The sequence below is a fragment of the Acinonyx jubatus genome, chromosome D3 (assembly GCF_027475565.1).
Source record: "Acinonyx jubatus isolate Ajub_Pintada_27869175 chromosome D3, VMU_Ajub_asm_v1.0, whole genome shotgun sequence".
Classification (NCBI taxonomy): domain Eukaryota; kingdom Metazoa; phylum Chordata; class Mammalia; order Carnivora; family Felidae; genus Acinonyx; species Acinonyx jubatus.
In genome coordinates, this window is record NC_069392.1 from 31,166,845 (window position 1) to 31,187,388 (window position 20,544).

The 20,544-nt window shown below is 37.7% G+C and overlaps 1 protein-coding gene across 5 annotated transcripts in view; it reads left to right on the top strand.

The window, feature by feature from the left end:
• SPIRE1 (spire type actin nucleation factor 1) overlaps positions 1–20,544 on the top strand; it is a 198,704-nt gene that overhangs the window by 4,471 nt on the left and 173,689 nt on the right. For 4 of the 5 annotated variants that reach the window (XM_027068416.2, XM_027068417.2, XM_027068418.2 and 1 more), the window contains exon 2: positions 18,716–18,750. In XM_027068416.2, the coding sequence (XP_026924217.1) occupies positions 18,716–18,750 (35 nt within the window). Of the gene's footprint in view, positions 1–8,673; positions 11,912–18,715; positions 18,751–20,544 lie in introns of those variants that run through there. The other variant, XM_053206267.1, reaches the window with a different exon arrangement.

Here is a 20,544-nt window from a genome sequence, read left to right on the forward strand (position 1 = left end):
GTCTTTCAGCTGGCCACTGTTCCCTCTGCTGTTGAATGAATGAACAAGTGGTATTGGTTCCCTATCAGTAGTATTGCTCCTCTTAATCCCATAGATGCGTGGGATGCATGTTGCTCACATGCTTTCTGAACTTGTTTTGGGGTTGAATATAGTAGTAATTGATTTTAGTTCTTGTTTACTTTTAACAGTGTTGATACATCCAGAATTTTCACAATCAGTTTGAATTAAATTAGAAATATTTTATAAAAGAAATCGGAAAATGATGAAAGATGTGGGAGACACGGAAATGAGACCAATATGGAAAAAAAAAAAGGAATAGGCAATTTTATTTAGCATTCAGATATAATCTAGTGCCATATACTAACATGGCTATGAAAGCGGTGTGATAAAGGACTGAAGGAGATAAATTAAAGAAGAAAATATTAGTTCTTTAAAGGATGTCTTAAGAGTAAAAATGATTAAATCATGAATTAGTATATTTTGTGAAGTTATTTCTGTGATGATAGAAGGAAACTTGCTTAGAATCAAGAGGGCTTATGATTCTTCTTAGCTGGATAACTTAACATTTTTATTTTACCCAATGTTTATGTACTTGTAGCCATAGTAAGACCTTATTGTCTGGTAACAGTTTGATGAAGTTTTTGCTTTCACACCTCTGTCAAATGAGTTAAAGACACTTAGGGTCTACATATAGAGCCTGCTCTTTGTCACCAGTGTACCTAACTGGCATTTGGAACACATTTTACTATACACATTATTTAGTAAGAGTCATTGATGGAATTTAGGTTATACAGATCTTTGAAAGATTAAAACTTTTTTTTTCCCCTGGGATGCCACAAAGAATTATTAATAACAGCAGTATTAGAGCTTAGATCCATTGCATGGTCTCTCAGCAGCCTCTTAGTCCTTAAATACTCATCTGACCAAAAAAAAACTTATTTCAGATTTTGGTTTCAAAATCTTTGATGTATCTATAATGGTAGATGTATAAAGAACATTTAAAATGACCACATCTTGATTTAAAATAATCTTAGATTGGTAATAGGTTTTCCTTTGAGGAACAATGAAAGCCTGCATGCATACTAATAACGGCATCCCTTGGTATAGGAAACATTCAGGCTTTGTTTGGACTTTGAAAAGAGGACATGATCTGTCAACTTCTCAGCAAGTTTCATGCTAATTTGGTGGGAGAATTGGTCCTGGAATAATATACTATTTGATTTTAAAGAGAGACCAAATAGTTGTGGAGAAGGTTAAAATAGTGAAAACATATTTTAAAAGATTAATTCTTGTTCATTCTTGGTATAATTCTTGAGTGTTCACATCCTGATCATTAAATGGAAGGAACTTTTGAGATTTATGTGTATGTGTCCAGGGTAGAGTTTGGGGGTGAATGATGGTATTAGGGGTTGGTGAAATGTCTTATCAGGCACAGTAATAGGTAAGGATTATTCCATTTGAACAGTATGTCCAAATATGTTGGGTAATTAAATTTTAAAAACATGAATTGAGTTCCTGCTATTGTGTAAGCAGTGAGTGATATAAAAATAAATTGTTTTAGACATTGAAGAAGAGAAGATAAAACATAAACACAGTGGAAAGTTTACCACGAAGCTAGTGCAGCTTCAACCCTGAGCCCACTTATTTACACAAGCCTCTTCTAGGCCCCTGGGTGGGGCTTCAGTGATATGTTCAGGTAGTCATTTACAAAATTAAGATATTTTAGCCATAATCAGTAACATTGCTGTCACTTTTGACTCCAGTTTACCCTCCAACATACTTCTAGTTGTGTTGCATTATGTGAGAGTAGCCACAGACATTTTTGGCAGAAATTGTGCAATAGTGCGTTTGTGCTTTGTATCTGTGTTTCTGCCTTCTGCAGAGGAAAACAGTGGAAAGAGTTTGGTTATATACAGATATGGGTACTTAAGTAAGTTGGGGTTCTTTTGGAAAGCCATTAGCCTCACCAAGAATTATGACTCATCTTTAGAAGAAAACAACCATTGATCTACCAAGGACTAAATGTTGGTGAGAGATGACGAGTCACGCTCTGCCTGTTTTATTTCTAAGGTCAGAATCACTTTCCCACATCACAAATTCTGTAAAATGGCAACATTTCCCATCCTGCTTTCATAATAGTGTCATCTGAACCATATTATGTTTCCTGCTTGCTTCCTGTTGGCTAAGTAGAAAAAAGAGAAACAATCTTCTTCTAGATATTTGTTTAAAACTCTGAGGAAAACATTGCCTATTACCAAAAATAGTGGGTTTTTTATAAACATTTTTTTAAATGTTTATTTTTGAGAGAGAGAGAGAGAGCGAGCGCAGGGGAGGGGCAGAGAGAGAAGGAGACACAGAATCTGAAGCAGGCTCTAGGCTCTGAGTTGTCAGCACTGAGCCTGATGTGGGGCTTGAACTTGTAAACTGCAAGATCATGCCCTGAGCCGAAGTCGGAGGCTTAACTGACTGAGCCACCCAGGTGTCCCAATAAACTTTTTATTTTGAGATAATTTTAGATATACAGAAAAGTTTGAAAGATAGCACAGAGAATTCCTGTGTACTTCTTACCCAGTTCTCTTAATGTTACCATCTTCTACTGTGCTGTTTGTCAAAACTAAGAAGCCAGCGCTGGGACATTGCTATTAATTAAACTCCATACTTCGCTTGGATTTCCCTAGTTTTTCTGTTAATGGCCTTTTTCCTGTATAATATGGAATACTGTATTATTCCATAATACAGTATGGAATACTTCTGGTCTGTTGTGGTTTCTTAGACTTTCCTGGTTTCCCCTGAGTTGACAGTCTTGAGGAGTACTGGTCAGGGGTTTTGCAGGCTATCCTTCCATTTATGTTTGCCTAATGTTTTCCTGACTAGACTGGGATTATGTGTTTGGGCAAAGAATTATTACCACATACGGAAAGGGGCTCCTCTCATCACGTAGGATGGAGGCATACGATATTGACACGACACCACTGGGGATATGCACTTATTTGCTGGGTTTCTCCAGTAAAGAGTTACCTTTTCTACAATCTGTTCTTTGGAAAGGAGTCACTAAGTCTAGCCTGCATTCGAGAAGGGGGCCTTTTCCTGGAGGGGTGAATTAATATTGTTATTACTACTTAATTTTATATTACTTAATTTTAATATAATTTTATATTTTGTTACTACTTAATATTATTTGAACTTCTTCTGTAAGGAAGATTTGTCCCTTCCCCCCCATTTATGTATTTATATCATTCTGGAATCATGTATATTTTATACTTCGTTATTCATTACCATGTTATTTTGTTGCTCAAATTGTTCCAGCTGTAGCCATTGGAAGCTCCTTCATGTTGGCTCCTGTGTCCCTTTGACATGCAGCCATCCTTTTGTGTTTTTGAGCACATCTTTACTTTCTGGTGCTACAACTTTAAGGTTTATGATGTGTATGTATTTTGTCCTGGCCCTACAATCAGACATACCTCTAAGGAGCCCAGCACGGGGTATGATTGTTGATGCTGGTGTTGTTTTGTTTTAAATATAGAAGAAGAATTCAAATAGCATAAGGCATAGTTCTTTTTGGTGTTCAAACTTTGTTAGATTTGTGAGGTATCTCTTTCTGGTATTTCGCTTTTACTGGCATGCCTACCACATCTTTTCCGCAGTTATGTAATGAATACCATAGAGCCAAGTTGAATACAGAGGTTGAGAGAGAGCAGTCTGTACACGCTGTTTACCCAAAGGGAGAGATACCTGGGGGCTAAAGCCAGGGGAGCCTGATTGGGATTCAACTTGGATATACTGGAGCTGAGGGGAGGTCAGTAAAATGTGGCCTGGGGTCCAGTATGGAGTGACTGGAGTATGTGGGTGGTCAAGAACTGGTTTGGGACAAATCTTGTCATCATTGGCCTTCCTGTTATAAGTAGTTATGGATACTCAGGGCTAGCTGTCCCTGAGGCTGCAGTAGAACCATGCAGAATGTTGGTGATTGATCACATTTGAAATAGTTGTCCATTTTGTAAACATGCATTTGCATTACTGCTCTGGAGTATAGGGTGTGGATAAAATATATTCTTGTGATATGCTCATAAAATATCTTAACCAAACATGCATTATTGAATTTTTATTAAAATCTCACATAAACTACTTACTGTATTATTCTCTGGACAGTGCAGAGATCTTAGAACATCCTAACTTCGTTGATCTCCTTTTGTTGTTTTATGATTGTTGACATGTATTTTAGTTTATCATAGATTTAAAATATGACATCATTTTTGTACAATTTAATATTCATTTGGATTTTTTCACATATTTGCCATTCCCATGCTCTGTAGTTCTTCCTGCATTACTATACTTTCTTCTGGGATCATTTCCCTTCTGTTTGAAGAATTTCTTTAGTATTTACTTTAGTGCAAGTCTGTTACTATTAAATTCACTCAGTTTTTGTTATTTGTAAATGTCTCTATCTTGTCTTTATTTTAAAAGCGAATTTTCATTAAGGTATAACTCACAGAAAAGTGCATAAATTATAAATGATGAATTTTCACAATGTGAATACACTGTGTAATCAGCATACAGGTCAAGGAACAGGACGTTATTAACATCCCAGCAGACCTGTCTGTATACCCTTTCAGTCAGCAACCACCCCAAGAGTCACCACTGTCATGAATTATAACACCATAAGTTTTGCATATATTTGAACCTATGTGTACAGAATCAACTAGTATTATACAGCCTAATGCGTGAGTTTTTTCTCTGAGCTTTCTGAGATTGATCTATATTGTTGCATATAGTTGTAGTTCATTCACATTTTAGTATCATACCCCCTTGTATACTATAATTTATCCATGGTTGTTTGATTTTTTGGATCCTACATTTGGATATTGAGCTATTGGAAATTATGGAAAATGCTGTTGTGAACATTATTAAGCAGATCTTTGGGTGAATGAATATAGCATTTGTGTTGAGTATATACCTAAAGGTAGAATTGCTAGTTCATAGTAGTTGGGTATTTTCAGTGTTAATAAGTACTGCCAAAAGTTTTTTTCCAAAATGATTGCATCTCACAAACATTTTGTTTTTTAATTTTATTAAAAGATTGTTTTAATGTTCTTATTTATTTTTGAGAGAGAGAGAGAGAAAGAGCACAAGTGGGGTAGGGGCAGAGAGAGAGGGGGACAGAGGATCTGAAGCGGGCTCTGTGCTGACTTCAGAGAACCTGATGCGGGGCTTGAGCTCATGAATTGTGAGATCATGACCTGAGAGCCAAAGTTGGACACTTAATCGACCAAGCCGCTCACATGCACCTTTAATTTTAATTTTTTATTTAAAAAATGTTTAATGTTTACTTATTTTTGAGAAAGAAAGACAGAACACAAATGGGAGAGGGTCAGATAGAGGGAGACACAGAATCTGAAGCAGGCTTCAGGCTCTGAGCTGTCAGCACAGAGCCCAACACGGGGCTCGAACCCATGAACCATGAGATCATGACCTGAGCAACCAAAGTTGGATGCTTAACTGACTGAGCCACCCAGGCATCCCTAATTTTAATTTTTTAAAAAGTTCTTGTTTTAATTCCAGTTAGTTGACATACAGTGTTATATTAGTTTCAGGTGTACAATATAGTGATTCAGTAATTCCATATATTACCCAGTGCTCATCACAAGTGTACTCCTTAATTCCTATCACCTATTTAATGCATACCCCCAAGCACCTGCCCTCTGGAACCATCCATTTGTTCTCTGTAATTAAGTTTGTTTCTTTGTTTATGTGTCTCTGTTTCTCCCTCTTTTTCCCCCCCTTTCCTCATTTGCTTTGTTTCTTAAGTTCCACACATGAGTAAAGTCATATGGTATTTGTCTTTCTCTGATTGGCTTATTTCACTTAGCATAATACTCTCTCTCCATCCATGTCATTGCAGATGGCAAGATTTCATTCTTTTTTATGGCTGAATAATATTTCGTTGTGTGTTTGTAACACTTTTTCCTTATTCATCAATTGATGGGACACTGGGCTGCTTCCATATCTTGTCTATCGTAAATAATGCTGCTATAAACATAAGGGGTACATGTATCCTTTTCAATTAGTGTTTTTGTAGTAGTAGGGTAGTTCTATATTTACCTTTTTGAGGTGTTTTCCATAGTGGCTGTACCAGTTTGCATTCCCACCAACAGTACAGAATTGTCCCTTTTTCTCTACATCTTCACCAACACCTGTTGTTTCTTGTGTTGTTGATTTTAGCCATTTTCTATGAGGTGACACCTCCTTGTAGTTTTGATTTACATTTCCCTGATGCCACTCCCAAATTTTAAGAATTAAAACCAATCTGGGACATTAGTATGAATTTCATCAGGATTTGATTAGTGTCATGTATATGGAAAGGCTATATCACTAATAATAGCAGGATTTGCTGGTCCATATGTAACTTCTGAAAACTGACTCTCAGATCTTTTTATGCTACTTGGGCTAATGTATTTTTAAAAATTTGGGTCTGTTGTCTTTTTTCCTCATATTTCCCATTCATGGCCCAGTCTAATTGGAAGCCAAATTTCTACCCAGTATACTTCTGTCATATCTTGTATTTTTCAGAGATAAAGATATATAGAGAGATAGGTGATGAATAGTGGTAGAATGCCACTGTCAGTCACCACAGGTTGTCTGGTTCTGGGCTTGGCCATATCTTCCTGGATTTTAGCGATAATATCATGTTAGAGGAATCGCCCATCCCACGATTTCATTTATTCATTTCACCAGTGTTTGAGTGCCTTCTAAGTGTACTGTACCAGGTTTAAAGATACGAAGAAGAATGAAGTGCACCCATACCTTCAAGAAGATCACAGGTGCATAAACTAACACTTACAGTACAGTTACAGTAATTCTAAAGTGATAGAGACATGTACAGAAAACCGTGTGAGCCTAAGGGAGAGGGTGACTGTGCTGTTGTGATGTAAGGCTGACTTCATAGAGGAGACCAATTTTCTGGAGGCCTTGAAGGATGAGCAGTGGGATAAAGGGAGGACACTTAGGCAGAAGCAACAACAAGTACAAGGTTTAGAAATGTGGAAGAACTATTCAAAGAACAGTAGTACGTAAATTGTAGAATGGCATTTGTGCTGACACCCACTTCCCCATACCAAAAGCAGACACTGTTTCATCAGTCATTGCATTTTTGCTGCTAAATTTATAAGCAGCTTCAGAGTTCTCAGCTTTGCTTCAGGCAGCCACTACCACTTATTTGGAGTTGGCACGTGAAGTTGAACCTGTTTGTCTTCCTTGCAGTGGGCGTCCGCTGTGCCTGGAGCATGGGATGTGTGGGGGTGTGGTGGAGAATGAGACAGACTAGAAAGGTATGTTGGCTGGGATCAGGTTATGAAGGATGTTTTTGTGCTGCACTGTTGAGTTTGTATGTTAGCCTGTATAGGCAATAGAGAGCCATATAAGGATTTTAAGCAGGAAAATGATGTAAGCAGATTACTCTTTTTGGATAGGTAACGATGGGAGTTTTGTAGAAGATGGATTGAATTGGCTAAAAACAAGGGCAGAGACACCAGCAGACATTTCATACTGTCATTAGATCTTAGTAACCTTTAAGTTGCCTAACCAGTTGGGAGTATTTATGGTATGACGGAGGTCTGAACAAGGGCAGACCTCGGGGAGAAAGAGTCCGATTGAGAGCAATCTAGGAAATAGTACAGGATGTGGCCCTTTAGTTTTTTTTTTGTTTGTTTTTGGTTTTTTTAAGTTTATTTATTTTTGAGAGAGCATACAAGCAGGGGAGGGCCAGAGAGAGAGGGAGACCAAGAATCCCAAGCAGATTCCATGCAGTCAACGCAGAGCCCCATGTGGGACTCACCAACTGAGAGATCATGACCTGAGCCCAAATCAAGAGTGGGAGGCTTAATCAACTGAGCTACCTAGGCACCCCAGCAGGCCCTTTAGTGTTTGATGTGGGGGTGAGAAAGAGGAAGGAATCTTGGAAGGCTCTCAGACTTCCCACCTGGGTACTTGGCTGTTGGGAAGGCAGGAGAGGCAGCATAGGGTGGGAAGATAATGACTTGTTAGAAACTAAATTGGCCTGGAAAAAATATTTTTCCTGTGGAGTCATATTTATTCCTACCAAGTTCCTTTGCAGATCAACTCTTTAATGTTGCATGGTAACACGGAAGATACAGGAGTAGGCAGTAGAAGGTGTGGTTTTAATTCTCAGCTCTGAAGCTTGTATCATAACATGTTTGGGTAAGTGAACATGGGTGGTAGTTATGGCAGTATAACTAAAGGAGCTTGCGTTTGCGAATAGAAGTACTTGAGATACCTCTTTGACAAGGTTTCTGTCATGTATGGTCTCATACATGATGCCAGGGTGGGAGAGGAGATTCTAAGCGGAATGCACTTATGAAATGCTTATGAAATGCATGAAAACCAGAATTATTCACTTGACAGGAAATACAGGAATGTTTGGAACTGGCACTTGGTAGTCCTTTTTTTATAATTTAGCTTGGGGAGGTTCCCCTCCAAGTCTTCTTTATTCTTGAATAAGGTGATAGTATGCTGTGATCTCAGTGGATTTCTTCTGAAGCCTCATGAAATTTAAGCAATTAATTTTTTTTTTAAAACATGCTTTATTTTTTTTAAAGTTTATTTTGAGAGAGAGAGAGAGGGCACGCACTTGAGTTGGGGATGGGCAGAGGGAAAGGGAGAGAGGAAGAGAATTCCAAGCAGGTTCCACCTTGTCAGTGAACCATGAGATCATGACCTGACCTGAGATCGAGAGTCGGACACTTTACCAACTGAGTGAGCCACTCAGGCACCCCTAATGCTTGAATTAATATCGGCAGGGAAAATTTTAATCCAAATCCACACTGTTTACAAAAAGAAACACAATTTCCATCATCCTGTCCTCTAACACAGGAGTGTCAGGAATGTGGCTTCTGTATTGTCACTCCTGTCTGTTCCCATGGCAAACCTTGCTAATGGCTATGGACACCTTCCACCCTGTACTTGCCCTCACAACTCTTCTGAAGATGGTAAGACTGTCATTACCATCCAGTTTGAATTGGCACAAAAGATTAAACCTTTTTGCTATATAAATTTTGTATACGTAAAATACACAAAGATAATACTTGAGTTTTGGTGGAACATGCTGAAATTATTTTTTAGTGGAAAATACTTGACCTTTAATGATTTTTGTTCAATGAGATGATATAAAGTTTAGTTAATTAAGGTTGCTGAATAGAAAGAAAAATCACACTCTAATAATTAAAATATTTTTAAAACTTTCTTTTTAGAACAAGATCAATTTTGGTCACTCTAGAACAGGTTGGGAGGGTGTGGGGTCTGGACCAAACTTACTCCTAGATTGGAGGGTGGCCATGATGATGGTGAAGCCTGCCTTCATGGGTGGACGACAATCAGGGGTGTTCGTTCCACCAGCCAGGCCCCACGAAATCCATTTGCAGGACTTGCTCATCTCATGAGCAAGCAGAGCCAGAAAAGGTAGACAGTGATACAGATAAGAGCCAGTAAGTGGTCTATGCTGGGAAAGTCTGGTAGTTGGTTTTAGTCACTGATGTGAGGCCCAAGGGCTAGACTATAATCCCTAGGAAAGTGACTGGCAATAATAAGCCAAGGTTTTTTGTTTCTGTTTTTGTTTTTTTTAAAGATAAGGGGTTTTATTATGGGATCTAGGATACAAAGTAAAGAGTGGGCCTCAAAAATAAAGCAGAAGCCCATATTTCAGAATTAAGATAAAGTTGAGATTTATGGCAAAGATAACTGGCATGAAAGGTCACAGAGCCTGGCTTAGGGCAGAGTCTACAGATAGGAGTTAGAAGTTCTCAAGAAAGGAGAGTCAGGTTCTGGAAGGGCCTGTCACATAGACACTGTCTATGAATGAAGAGATGGGTGACATTTTTTCCATAAGTGGTATTAAGATTAGAGGTTTTATTCCTGACCAGGATCAAAGTCAGTTACCTCTAAGAGCAACATCATGTTATAGAAGCAAACATGTGATGCCTTTATGCTTCTACACTTCTTTGAAATAGTAAGATTATGCTTTAAGTTCTACAAAGTGTGATTAAATGTATTGTTCATATTGATTAGTCAAAGGATTCTTTGTCCTATTAAGAGGGCATAAGGCTCACATTAACAGCATATTTTTTTCTCTGTCTGCATTTATTAGTCATGATCAGTGAACAAATAAACCAAAGTGATACTTAGAAAGTTTGTTTTTAGTATTTCCCACTAGTGTGGACTCTGTGCTTCACCTTTAGGCATCCATTGCTTCCCAGCCTCTCCCTTACTGAGCCAGGGGAGACTGTAGGACGACTAGTGGGTCAGCAGCCTGGGTAACTGGTCACAGTTCCTTGACCTTCAGTGAATCATTTATCTCTAGAGCTTGAGCCTCCTCAGCTGTAAAAATGAAGGTTTTACACTGGCATTTACAATGTGTTTCAACTACATAAAGCGAATGCTTTGGATTAATTTTAAGTATTAATGAGATATTTCATTAAAAATAATTTATTTTCTTGGAGTTTAAAAGAGCATTGCAGGAGTTGGTTTGAATGGCATGTATTTCTAGAAATGTTCCGGGTAGTTTGGATGGATGCCTTTGGCTTTAGTGCATTTCTGGTAGAGGTGTTCAGAGTAGTTCCACTGGTGATAGCATTTCCCTTGAGGTTGATGTCTTATAAAAGTAGAATATCTAAGTGAAGTTTTCAACCAGAGATGTTCAGTGTAGAGAGATGAAAAATTATAGTAACTAGAATCATTCATAGAGTGCTGCCAGTCTTGGAAGGAGCACTTGAGAGGCAAGATAAGACTGCCAAGGGCATGCACTGGCAGTAAAAGGCAACCGTGTACGCTACCCTGAGGAGACAGGGAGGAGAGAGTTGGTGAGAGGGCGAGGACTGAACTCCTTCCTGTGAGTCACATTTCAGAAAAGTTTAATACATTTATGAAAGCTCAGCTGTGTTCTCTTTGGGCCAACACCGTGTGTAGACACACGGGAGACCCCTCGAACTTACAGGCCAAGGCACAGGAGAGGGCCCGTTAAATTATACCTAGGGATCTGAGGGACCCAGTGGTCTGTTGACTTACAGTTTTTTGGGTTTGGAAGACAAGAGTCTTTCAGCTTATTTCCTCCTTGGAGAGAAGGTCAAAGACTTAAATGGCTCATATTAAGCTCATATTAAGTGTTTACTATGAGACCTTCAGTCGGCTAAGCAGTTTAGTTGGATTATTACTTTTGATCTTGACAACAACTCCAGGAGATAGGTACTCTTCTTAGCCTCTGCCTTCTAAATGGGAGACTAAAGTATAGAGGCCTTAAACTTAGTCAGCAGCCCACCTGGGATTCAAGCCCTAAGAGTCTGGCCTGGAGCCCTTGCTCTTAACCACTGTACTCCATTACCTTGTGTTCAGTGGGCGAGTTCTGACTCTGGAACATTCTGCATGGGATTCTCCTGTACACAGGGTAGCCTGGGGTCGGGTTTGAGATGGTGAGAGCATGTAATATTGCTTTGACTTTTTCATGGTCTGTGTATTCATTTCCTGTAAGAAGTCATCGCTAATTTCGTAGCTTAAAACAACACAAAATTAGCTTACAGTTCTGGAGGTCAGAAGTCTGAAAATGGGTCTTGTGTGCTAAAATCAAGGTATTTTCAGGGCTATATTTCTTCTGGAGGCTGCAACGGAGAATCTGGTCCTTGCCTCTTCCAACTTCTAGAGACTTTCCATATTCCTTTGCCTGTGTCCCCCTTCCTGCATTCACATGGCTTCAGTCTTTGCTTCTGTCATCACAGCTCCTTCTTGGACTCTCCTGTCTCTCATAAAGCTCTTTGTTACACTGGTCCTGCCTGGATGGTCCAGCATAATCTCGCCATCTCTAGAGCCTTAACTTAATCACAGCTTCAGAATCACCTTGCCATGTAAAGTAGTAAGTTCTGGGGACTTTATAGTATTTTTATTTATGGGTTGATTATAGAGATTGCCATTTCAGGCAATCTTTATTTATTTTTGAGAGAGAGAGAGAGGGAGACAGAGCGTGACCGGGGGAGGGTCAGAGAGAGAGGGAGACACAGAATCTGAAGCAGGCTCCAGGCTCTGAGCTGTCAGCACAGAGCTTGACACGGGGCTTGAACCCACAGACCGTGAGATCATGACCTGAGCCGAAATCAGATGCTTAACCAACTGAGCCACCCAGGCGCCCCCAGTTTTGAGTAATACCTAATGACAATTCACTCCCCACCACCTCCTCCTGAGCCATTGCTGAGCTCCAGCTGTTGTTGGCCATTTGAGTGTCATCATCCTGGACACCACCACATAAGGATTTGGGGGGAAGCTATGTGTCAGGAACCTCTGCGGAGAGGTATGGAGTGAAAGGTAGTAGCTTTTAAAGATCTATACAAGAAGTATAAAAATGAGTTGAATTTTATAGTATTTTTTCATGTGATTTAGCTACTTTTTTATTTCAAAATCGATAACCTCTTTTACATGGTTGTAATCCTAGTAAGCATTTTGCTCTGTTTTTCTTAGGACTCTATTTTAATGTATTTACATTTCTCATCTTTCCACAGGGTTAATAGTGGTAAGCTTAGCTACCAGTTGCTGAGCTCCTGCAGTAGGCATTGTGCAGAGCCCCTCAAAACATTTTTTTTCCATTTAATTTTCATGTAAGCCCGTGAGGTAGATACTATTCCTTTTTTTTTTTTTTTTTTTAAATAGATGAGAAGGTGGAAAACCCTGGAAATATTTTACTTTAAAGTTACATCACAGGGGCACCTGGGTGGCTCAGTTGGTTAACCATCCAACTCTTGATTTTGGGTCAGGTCATGAACTCAAGGTTTATGGGTCTGAGCCCTGGGTCAGGCTCTACGTTGACAGTGTGAAGCCTGCTTGGGCTTCTTTTTGTCTCCCTCTCTTTCTGTCCTTCCCCCATGCATTCCCTCTCTGTCTTTCAAAAATAAATACACAAATATTTTAAAATTACATCACACTATTAGTAAGTATGGAAGTGAGATTTGAACCTAAGACTGTCCAAGTCTAAAGGCTTGCTCTTGTTATTCTGCCACACTGCCTTCCCAAGGCAGCTAAGAGAAAGGGTAATTATCAACAGGTGTGAAGAAGAAAAGGCTATAGCACTGGGCTTTTGTGGTAGTGGAACATCAGATTTTATTTCATTCTTCCTGACAGCCAGGCCAAGAAGAGGAGCTTGATGAACACACAATCTTTGTTTGGTTAGCAAGTATACCAATTTTCTACCATATCTAAATTCTAAATTCCTGTTAATCTTTCAGTAGCTGTACTAGTGAGATTGTATGGCATAGTGGATAATGATTTGATCATTTAACAAATAAAAGATCCTTTATATGACTGTTTCTTGTGTCAAGTGTATAGATCTTTTTTCACTATAAATGTTACTTGGCAAAAAATTTTTGTTGGGGGACATAGGTATAAGCTAACGATTGTACAGTTTCAGTGTCATAACTTTTGACACTGAAACATCTGGTCGTGGATTCTGAGCCTTTAACAGCCATGATGTTTAAGAAACTCAGGTGTGGTTAGGCTGTAGGGATTATTTTATTATTAAACTTTGGTCTAACTGTTCAAAGTTGTACTTTTTCTCTAGTTTTCATATAAAAATTGTCCCAAAAGTGTACCTAATATATTTGTCTCTTACAGAGTATGAGTTCTGGTTTTTTTTTTTACGTTTATTTTTATTTATTGAAGTAATTTCTACACCCAACATGGGGCTGAAACTCATGACTCCGGGATCAAAAGTTGCATGCTCTTCTGACTGAACCAGCTAGGTGCCCTCAGGGTATTTGAGTCTTGAACTTAAGCTTGATGTTGATTGGTTTGAATCAAGTCTTTGAGAATGCTGTTCCTGAAAACATGGCTTGTTCAGGGTATCATTCTTCCCTTCTCACCCTGCTCCATTCCCAGTACAATCCATTAGCAAATCCTGTTAATTCTGCTTCTAAATTGTATCTTAATTCTCTGCTTCCTGGTCACTGCCACCACCTGGGCTCATTGCTTTTCCCCAACTCCACCCCTGTTTGCCACCCCCCCTCCTTCATGCTTTCACCTTGACCCTCCACAGAGCAGGACCAACCGGGAAACCCACCTTGAATCAGCTCATGCCCTTGCTTAATCTCCTCCAGTGGCTTCCCATTGTCCTTAAAATCAAATCTAAACTCCTTACACTGTCCTGAAAGGCCTGTGTGATCTACCCCTGCCTGTCTTCCTAAATGCATTTTATGCTCTCCCCCCCCCCCCCAAACACTTCCAGGGATCTAGAACAGGTTTTTCTGTCAACCCTGTAGTTAGACGCTACCCAACATCATGATCTCTATTTAAATATCTTGTCTGACCACTGTAAATTGGATCATTTCTGTTATTTTCTCTCTCTCCCTTTTCTGTCCTTAATAGCATTTATTACCAGTTGTAGTTATTTTATTTGTTTCTTTGGGTCTGTGTTCACTGAACGTAAGCCCTATCCCTCCCTAATGCATTCCCTCTCTTTCAAAAAGGGAGCAAGGACTATGTGTGGCTTGGTTGCTGCTATATCATCAGTATTTTAGTACTTAGTAGGTGTTAGCAAATATTTATTCAATGAATGAGGGGGCAGAGGCAAGCTGACAGGAGGACAGGGTTTATCTATTGATACTGATGCTCAGTTTCAGCATGAAAAAAAGAACATACTTTCACAGATGGACCCAAACATTGCCCACATTTGGTCCTATGGGAAAATTTGGAGAATAATTCTGAGAGCTATTTATTTATCATAAAGATTATAGGGGCCCTGTGTCTTTTTTGGTGGGCATTGTGTGCCGCCTTCTTATTCAGCTAATTTGAATCATATTCATAACATGGCTGTGTGACAGACCATTCAGCTGCACACTGAGGTTTCTACTAGCTTACAAGTATTATTCATCTACATGAACATCTTGAATTTTTTCTGAAACTGTACCTTAATTTCCACCGTGTAGTTGTGTGGTTCATCAAATTTTGTGATTCCACTGAGGTGAGGCCATTTCAGAGAGTGTGCTATGTTAGGCCTAAATCTGAACAGCCAAGACTATGAGTGGTCTTTTTTTTTTTTCTAATGTTTATTTATTTATTTTGATAGGGTATGCATGTGTGTGGGGGCGGGGGACAGGCAGAGAGAGAGAGAGGAAGAGAAAGAATCCCAAGCAGGCTCCAAGCTGTCAGCACAGGGCCCGATGCTGGGCTTGATCTCCCAAACCATGAAATAGTGACCTGAGCTGAAATTAAGAGTAGGATGCTTAACCAACTGAGCCACCCAGGCGTGGTCTTCTAAGACCAGAGTGGTCTTCTAAGGTTTGTTCACCAAAATGCTCTTTCTGGTAACATTGAGTAGACTTGTTGAATGGAAGCGTCTGATTACTAACATTTAGGATTTAAAATGTTTGCATTGTATTAGTTGAGGATTTCTTTATGACAGACATTTTACATTAGGGCTGGTTTGTTTCTTAAAGCCATTTTATGTCAGTTTATAGGAAGGTTGATTTTTCCATTTCCTAGGACATGAAGGAACTTGTCTAGTAAATCTTAAGAGCAGATCAGATATTTCAGAATCAGTTAAAAAGATGGACCTAAAAAAATTCAGCCTTGATTCTTCCAGCATTATTAAAATGCTCATTCCTTTTGGGAAACAGTGAGCTGAAGTTTTGGCTTGCTATGCATATCATCCCTCTTCTTAGAGTATAAGTACAATGATAATGTTGGAAAATTTTGAAACCTAATGTTTAAGTATCATTTCAGATATTTCCTTTTATTTTACATCATCAGATAGTTAATCTAGCCTTTTAATTAACCTAATAATAATAAAGTTGTTAGAACTTTAATTGTTGAAAGAAAGAATTCACTGCATTTAATAATCTGAAACCTTGGTTAGGCCTACCATCAGCTTAGTTTACTGTACTTGTAGAAAGTGAAGTTATATGATTCTAGGTTTTAGAGGGATTCCTTAGGTTTAGTTTTGGAAAACAGGTGGTTGACCTTTGACAGAGGACTCAAAAGTTGTCAAATGAAAATTTCTTAGTTGCTACTCTAGCAGTTTCCAACTGTTAAATTGAGGAATACATTTTCCCATTTCCCCAGATACAGTATTATAATTGGTAGGTAGCTGGGATAGCACCTCTGCAATCCCCTATTCTAACCCCAGTGGCCACTGCAAGTGGGAATGGAGGACAGGTCATGACAAAGGTCAGGAGCCTTAGAGTCTACTCTTAGCTCTGTCATTTTGTGCAAGTCATTTGACTCCTCAGGCTCAGATTACTCATTGGTAAAATGAATGGATTGGGCAAGATCGTTTCCAAGGTTCCTTTTAGCTCTGCTGTCATGTAATTAGGATTTTTCTGATTCCTGGGTCAGAGTCTGGGCAGGGATTTGGATGGCAGAATAGTGTAGGTGGTCAAGCATTTCGTAGTTAACCACATTTCTGTAGTTGCATGATTTAGTCACTGGGTCATATTGAATAAACAGAAGTGGTTGTGCACTCTCACAAAAATAGGAAATAATTTTCAGTTTTATAATAGAGGTCATTGAAAAAAATCTTATTTCATAGGACTCACAAGTCCTTTTGACATCACTCTGTCATTCTTTGAGTACTTCATTACTTTCTGGTGGAAAAAGATGTTCCAGCTTATCTTGTAATTTCTCTGTCCCATCTGTGGAGTCAGCCAATCCCAAGTCCTGGTTCCTTTGAGGGAGAATGGGCTAGGTGTGCTCTTGCAAAATGGGGTACTATTGCTTCTCCCTCTTTTGGAAGAGAAGCTAAGGAGTATGTTTTTTTTTGAAGTTAGATAATACCTCTAATTCCAGTTTACCACCACAGGCTCTTCCTCTCCTTCCCACATGTTAGGATTGTATGCTCCTTCTCCCTCAGTTCATAATTCCCAGCAATATCACTGTATTTATTTGCTCAGTGCTACAACACATACAAAATAGTTTCAAAAATTTTTACCAACTATACTACCAACAACAAACCTTCTACGTAAAATTGTAGATTTCTTTGCAATTCTCTTTACCTTAAGAATCTGTCATACTGAAGATGTACTTCCATGTACTTTCAAACAGTTTGTTCTCTGTTATAGTTGTCTTAACACTGTATTTCCCCCTCCTTCCTTCCCTCCCCTCCCCTCCCCTCCCCTCCCCTTCCCTAGACACTCTAAATGTTTGTTGAGAGGTAGTCTGTGCCTTTCTTTGAGCTGCTCCTGTTCACAATACTTTGCTAGGTTAAGTTAATCACCCTTTCTGTAGGAGTCAAGGATAATTAATCTACCAAAAGCACTGATGTTCTGAGCAGTCATATACACATACATAAAACTGTATAATATATATAAAATTCTATATTATACAGTTTCATGTAACAATATATGAATATATAAATAACGGTTATGTATTTATCAAACCATAGTATATAAAACCTTTATATATATATTTTTTCAATATATGAAGTTGTCAAATTGGTAAAACCTTTATATATTAAACCCATTTGATCTGTATGTTCATGTAATCTTTATTTATTGCTCATAAATCATTTTTAATTCACAGAACCTGTGGTCACTTATCTTCTGGTCTCAATTTCAGCCAATATTTCACATTAGGATTATTAGGTCATCAGAAATTGTGGGTTTCAGTTTTTTCATTTTAAGAGTCAGGAGGCACATAAAAAACATTATGTTTTTGTGTGTGTGTGTGTGTGTGTGTGTGTGATATCATAAACTCTAAGGTGTATAAATTCTCATTAAGCATTAAAGAAAAAACACAGACTGATGGAACAACCACTGTGGGTTAGGGCTAGGTGTGGGGGTCATAGCCTGGAGAGAGGAAGCAGTTAGGGGGAAGGATAATGTTATTGGAGGAAAGGAGGTAGAGATTAATGTATGTTTGAAGTGAGGACAATGAAATTTAAGATGTGTGGACTGGGGAAATTACATTTTTTAGTACCCAATATAAATGTGTAACCTGTTCTTTTTGTTAAAACTACTTAATAAGTGATCTTTAAGATAGGTGTTTTTTATTGAAAAAGTATGTTTTATTCATCCAAAGTGAAAGAAATATATAATTTTACATGTTCCTTGGTGTTCAGTCTCAGTGATGAAGAGAAAATGTTGCTGCAGCCAAATATTGTTCAATTCTAGTTATTGATTAGGTGATCCTCTATTGGAAAAATTACTAAGTTAATTATGTGGTTTTGTCTAATCATTAATCAAAGAAGAACAACCATCATGTATGAAAGAAACTATTAGTTTAAGACATTTATGCTTTCATTGAAATGATCACTGTACCTTTAAACTGGAATATATGTTTGGAAAGAAGCCCAAGAGTCTTTAAAGATTTTTTGAAGGTATTTTAGAGGATTTTAAAAGGTACCTTTTAAATACCTTTAACGTATTTTAAGATATTTTTAAAATAAATTAAGATTTTGATAAAAATATTTTTATTTTACTTTCATTAACTTGTATATATGCATATTAAATATGTGTGTGTGTTTTAGATCTTATTATAATTGAATATATTCTTCCCATCTTTCTATTACTTTGTTTTGGTCCTATTTAAACAAATTCTACAATGTTTGGTCATTCTAGCATCTTTTATTTGCATAGCTTTTCATAGATATAATGAAGCCATGCCAGAGTCACTGAGATATTTTTATCAGTATGAAAAAGCTAAAATCCTTTGAAAGTAACTTTTTGTATTTTTATTACAGGTAAATTGGGATACTCACATTGTACAGAGACAGAGGTAAGAGAAACACTCAAAAATTTGTTAGTAAAGCAGGTTTGCAGTTCTTTAGACTAACTTAAGTATTGAACTATCACTATGGATTTTTGGCCTTCTGACAAGGATATGTTGAGAGCAGGTGTATATCTTTTACATTTAAGAAGAGTAAAATGTGGAGAAAAATCAGTTATATTGTTTCTTTATATATTTTTAAAAGATTTTATTTTTAAATAATCTCCACACTCAATGTGGGGCTAAATGCTCCACTGACTAAGCCAGCCAGGCGCCCCACTCCTTGCCCATATTTTTAAAAGTCTAGGGTGTGTTAAAAAGACTAGTTTAATCATGGTTTTGAAATTTTCCCATGTTATTATTTGCAAAATTGAGATACTAAGATTCAGAGCCCTTAATAAGAAATAGTTTAAGTTCAGTTTTTTTCATAATCCAATCTGATGTGTCATAATCATTTAAATGTGTTGGAATCCTCTGGACCTGTCTTGGTGTAGGAAAAAAACAGGGGCTTGGAAACAGTATTCTAGTAAGATTAATAATGAATTAAGTGCTTTGTTATTTGTATAAACAGATTTAGTACTTTTTAATAATTTAGTTCAAAATTCTGACTGTGAATTTTAAGGAATTTCCATGTGATTCCCTGTGTTCCTTGCAGGAATTTCAAGGGTAACACTGAAATATAAGGGTAGCATCCATGAAGTATGTATATGTGGTGTTCTTTTTAGGAACTGTACATCTTTACATTAGGAATCTTGGGTATTTATTAATGGCAATGACTAAATAAAGGATTTAAGAAGTTATTTTTTTTAATTTGATAACCTGTCTACTGTTGTAGGTTTTAGTAAATTTCAACTGTTATTTTAAGTAAAATGCAAGCTTTCTAAGGGATTGTATTGTATAATAAAGAAGCAAAAATAATTTTTTTTTGCATTCAGAAGTTACTATTTTTTAAAATGTTTATTTTGAGAGAGAGTGTGAGCGGAGGAGGGGCAGAGAAAGAGGGAGAGACAGAATCCCAAGCAGGCTCTGCACCATGAGTAGAGAGCCCAGTTCGGGGCTCAAACTCACCAACTGTGAGATCATGACCTGAGCTTAAATCAAGAGTCAGACGCTTAACTGACTGACTCAGATGCCCCTATGGTTTATTTTTGTGTCTTCAGCTTTGGGAGTAGAGATAATTTTTTTCCAAATTAGCTCAAAAAATAGGCAAGAACGTAATAAAAAAAATTTTTTTTATTGTGAGAATTTTTGAGTAATACAAAGAAGTGGGGCTTGATTGGAGTCAGAAGATAAAATTTCTCTCTGTGGTTTCTGGTGTGCGTCTTTCTAGGTATGTAATTTTGAGCAGTAATTTTTTTCTCCCAGAACTTTGGCTATCTTATCTGTAAAATGTTAATCATAATTCCTATTAACTTCATGCGTTGTGAAATTTTAAAGAGCAAATATATGTGAAAATGTTATACAAACCCTGAAGACACTATATATGTCAAGATGTCAAAGTCTCATTATTCTGTCTTATTATGTTGTATTGCCATAAAATCTGAATGGTTATAGCATTTTGTTTAGTACTTGTTTTGTATAGGAACATCACTCATTTTATCTCCATTGTCTCCTAATTAGTAGCACTTATTCTTTGATCTACACCTTGGGTAACCAGAAGCATTGGAATCTAAACAGAACTCTCATTCAGGATTTTTAATAATCATTTAAAGAGGAAAAAAATCACAAGAAGATAAGATCAATCTGATTAATTTAGTTTACAAAATAGACTTGGGGTATTTTCTAGAGGTAACAGTGGTTGCT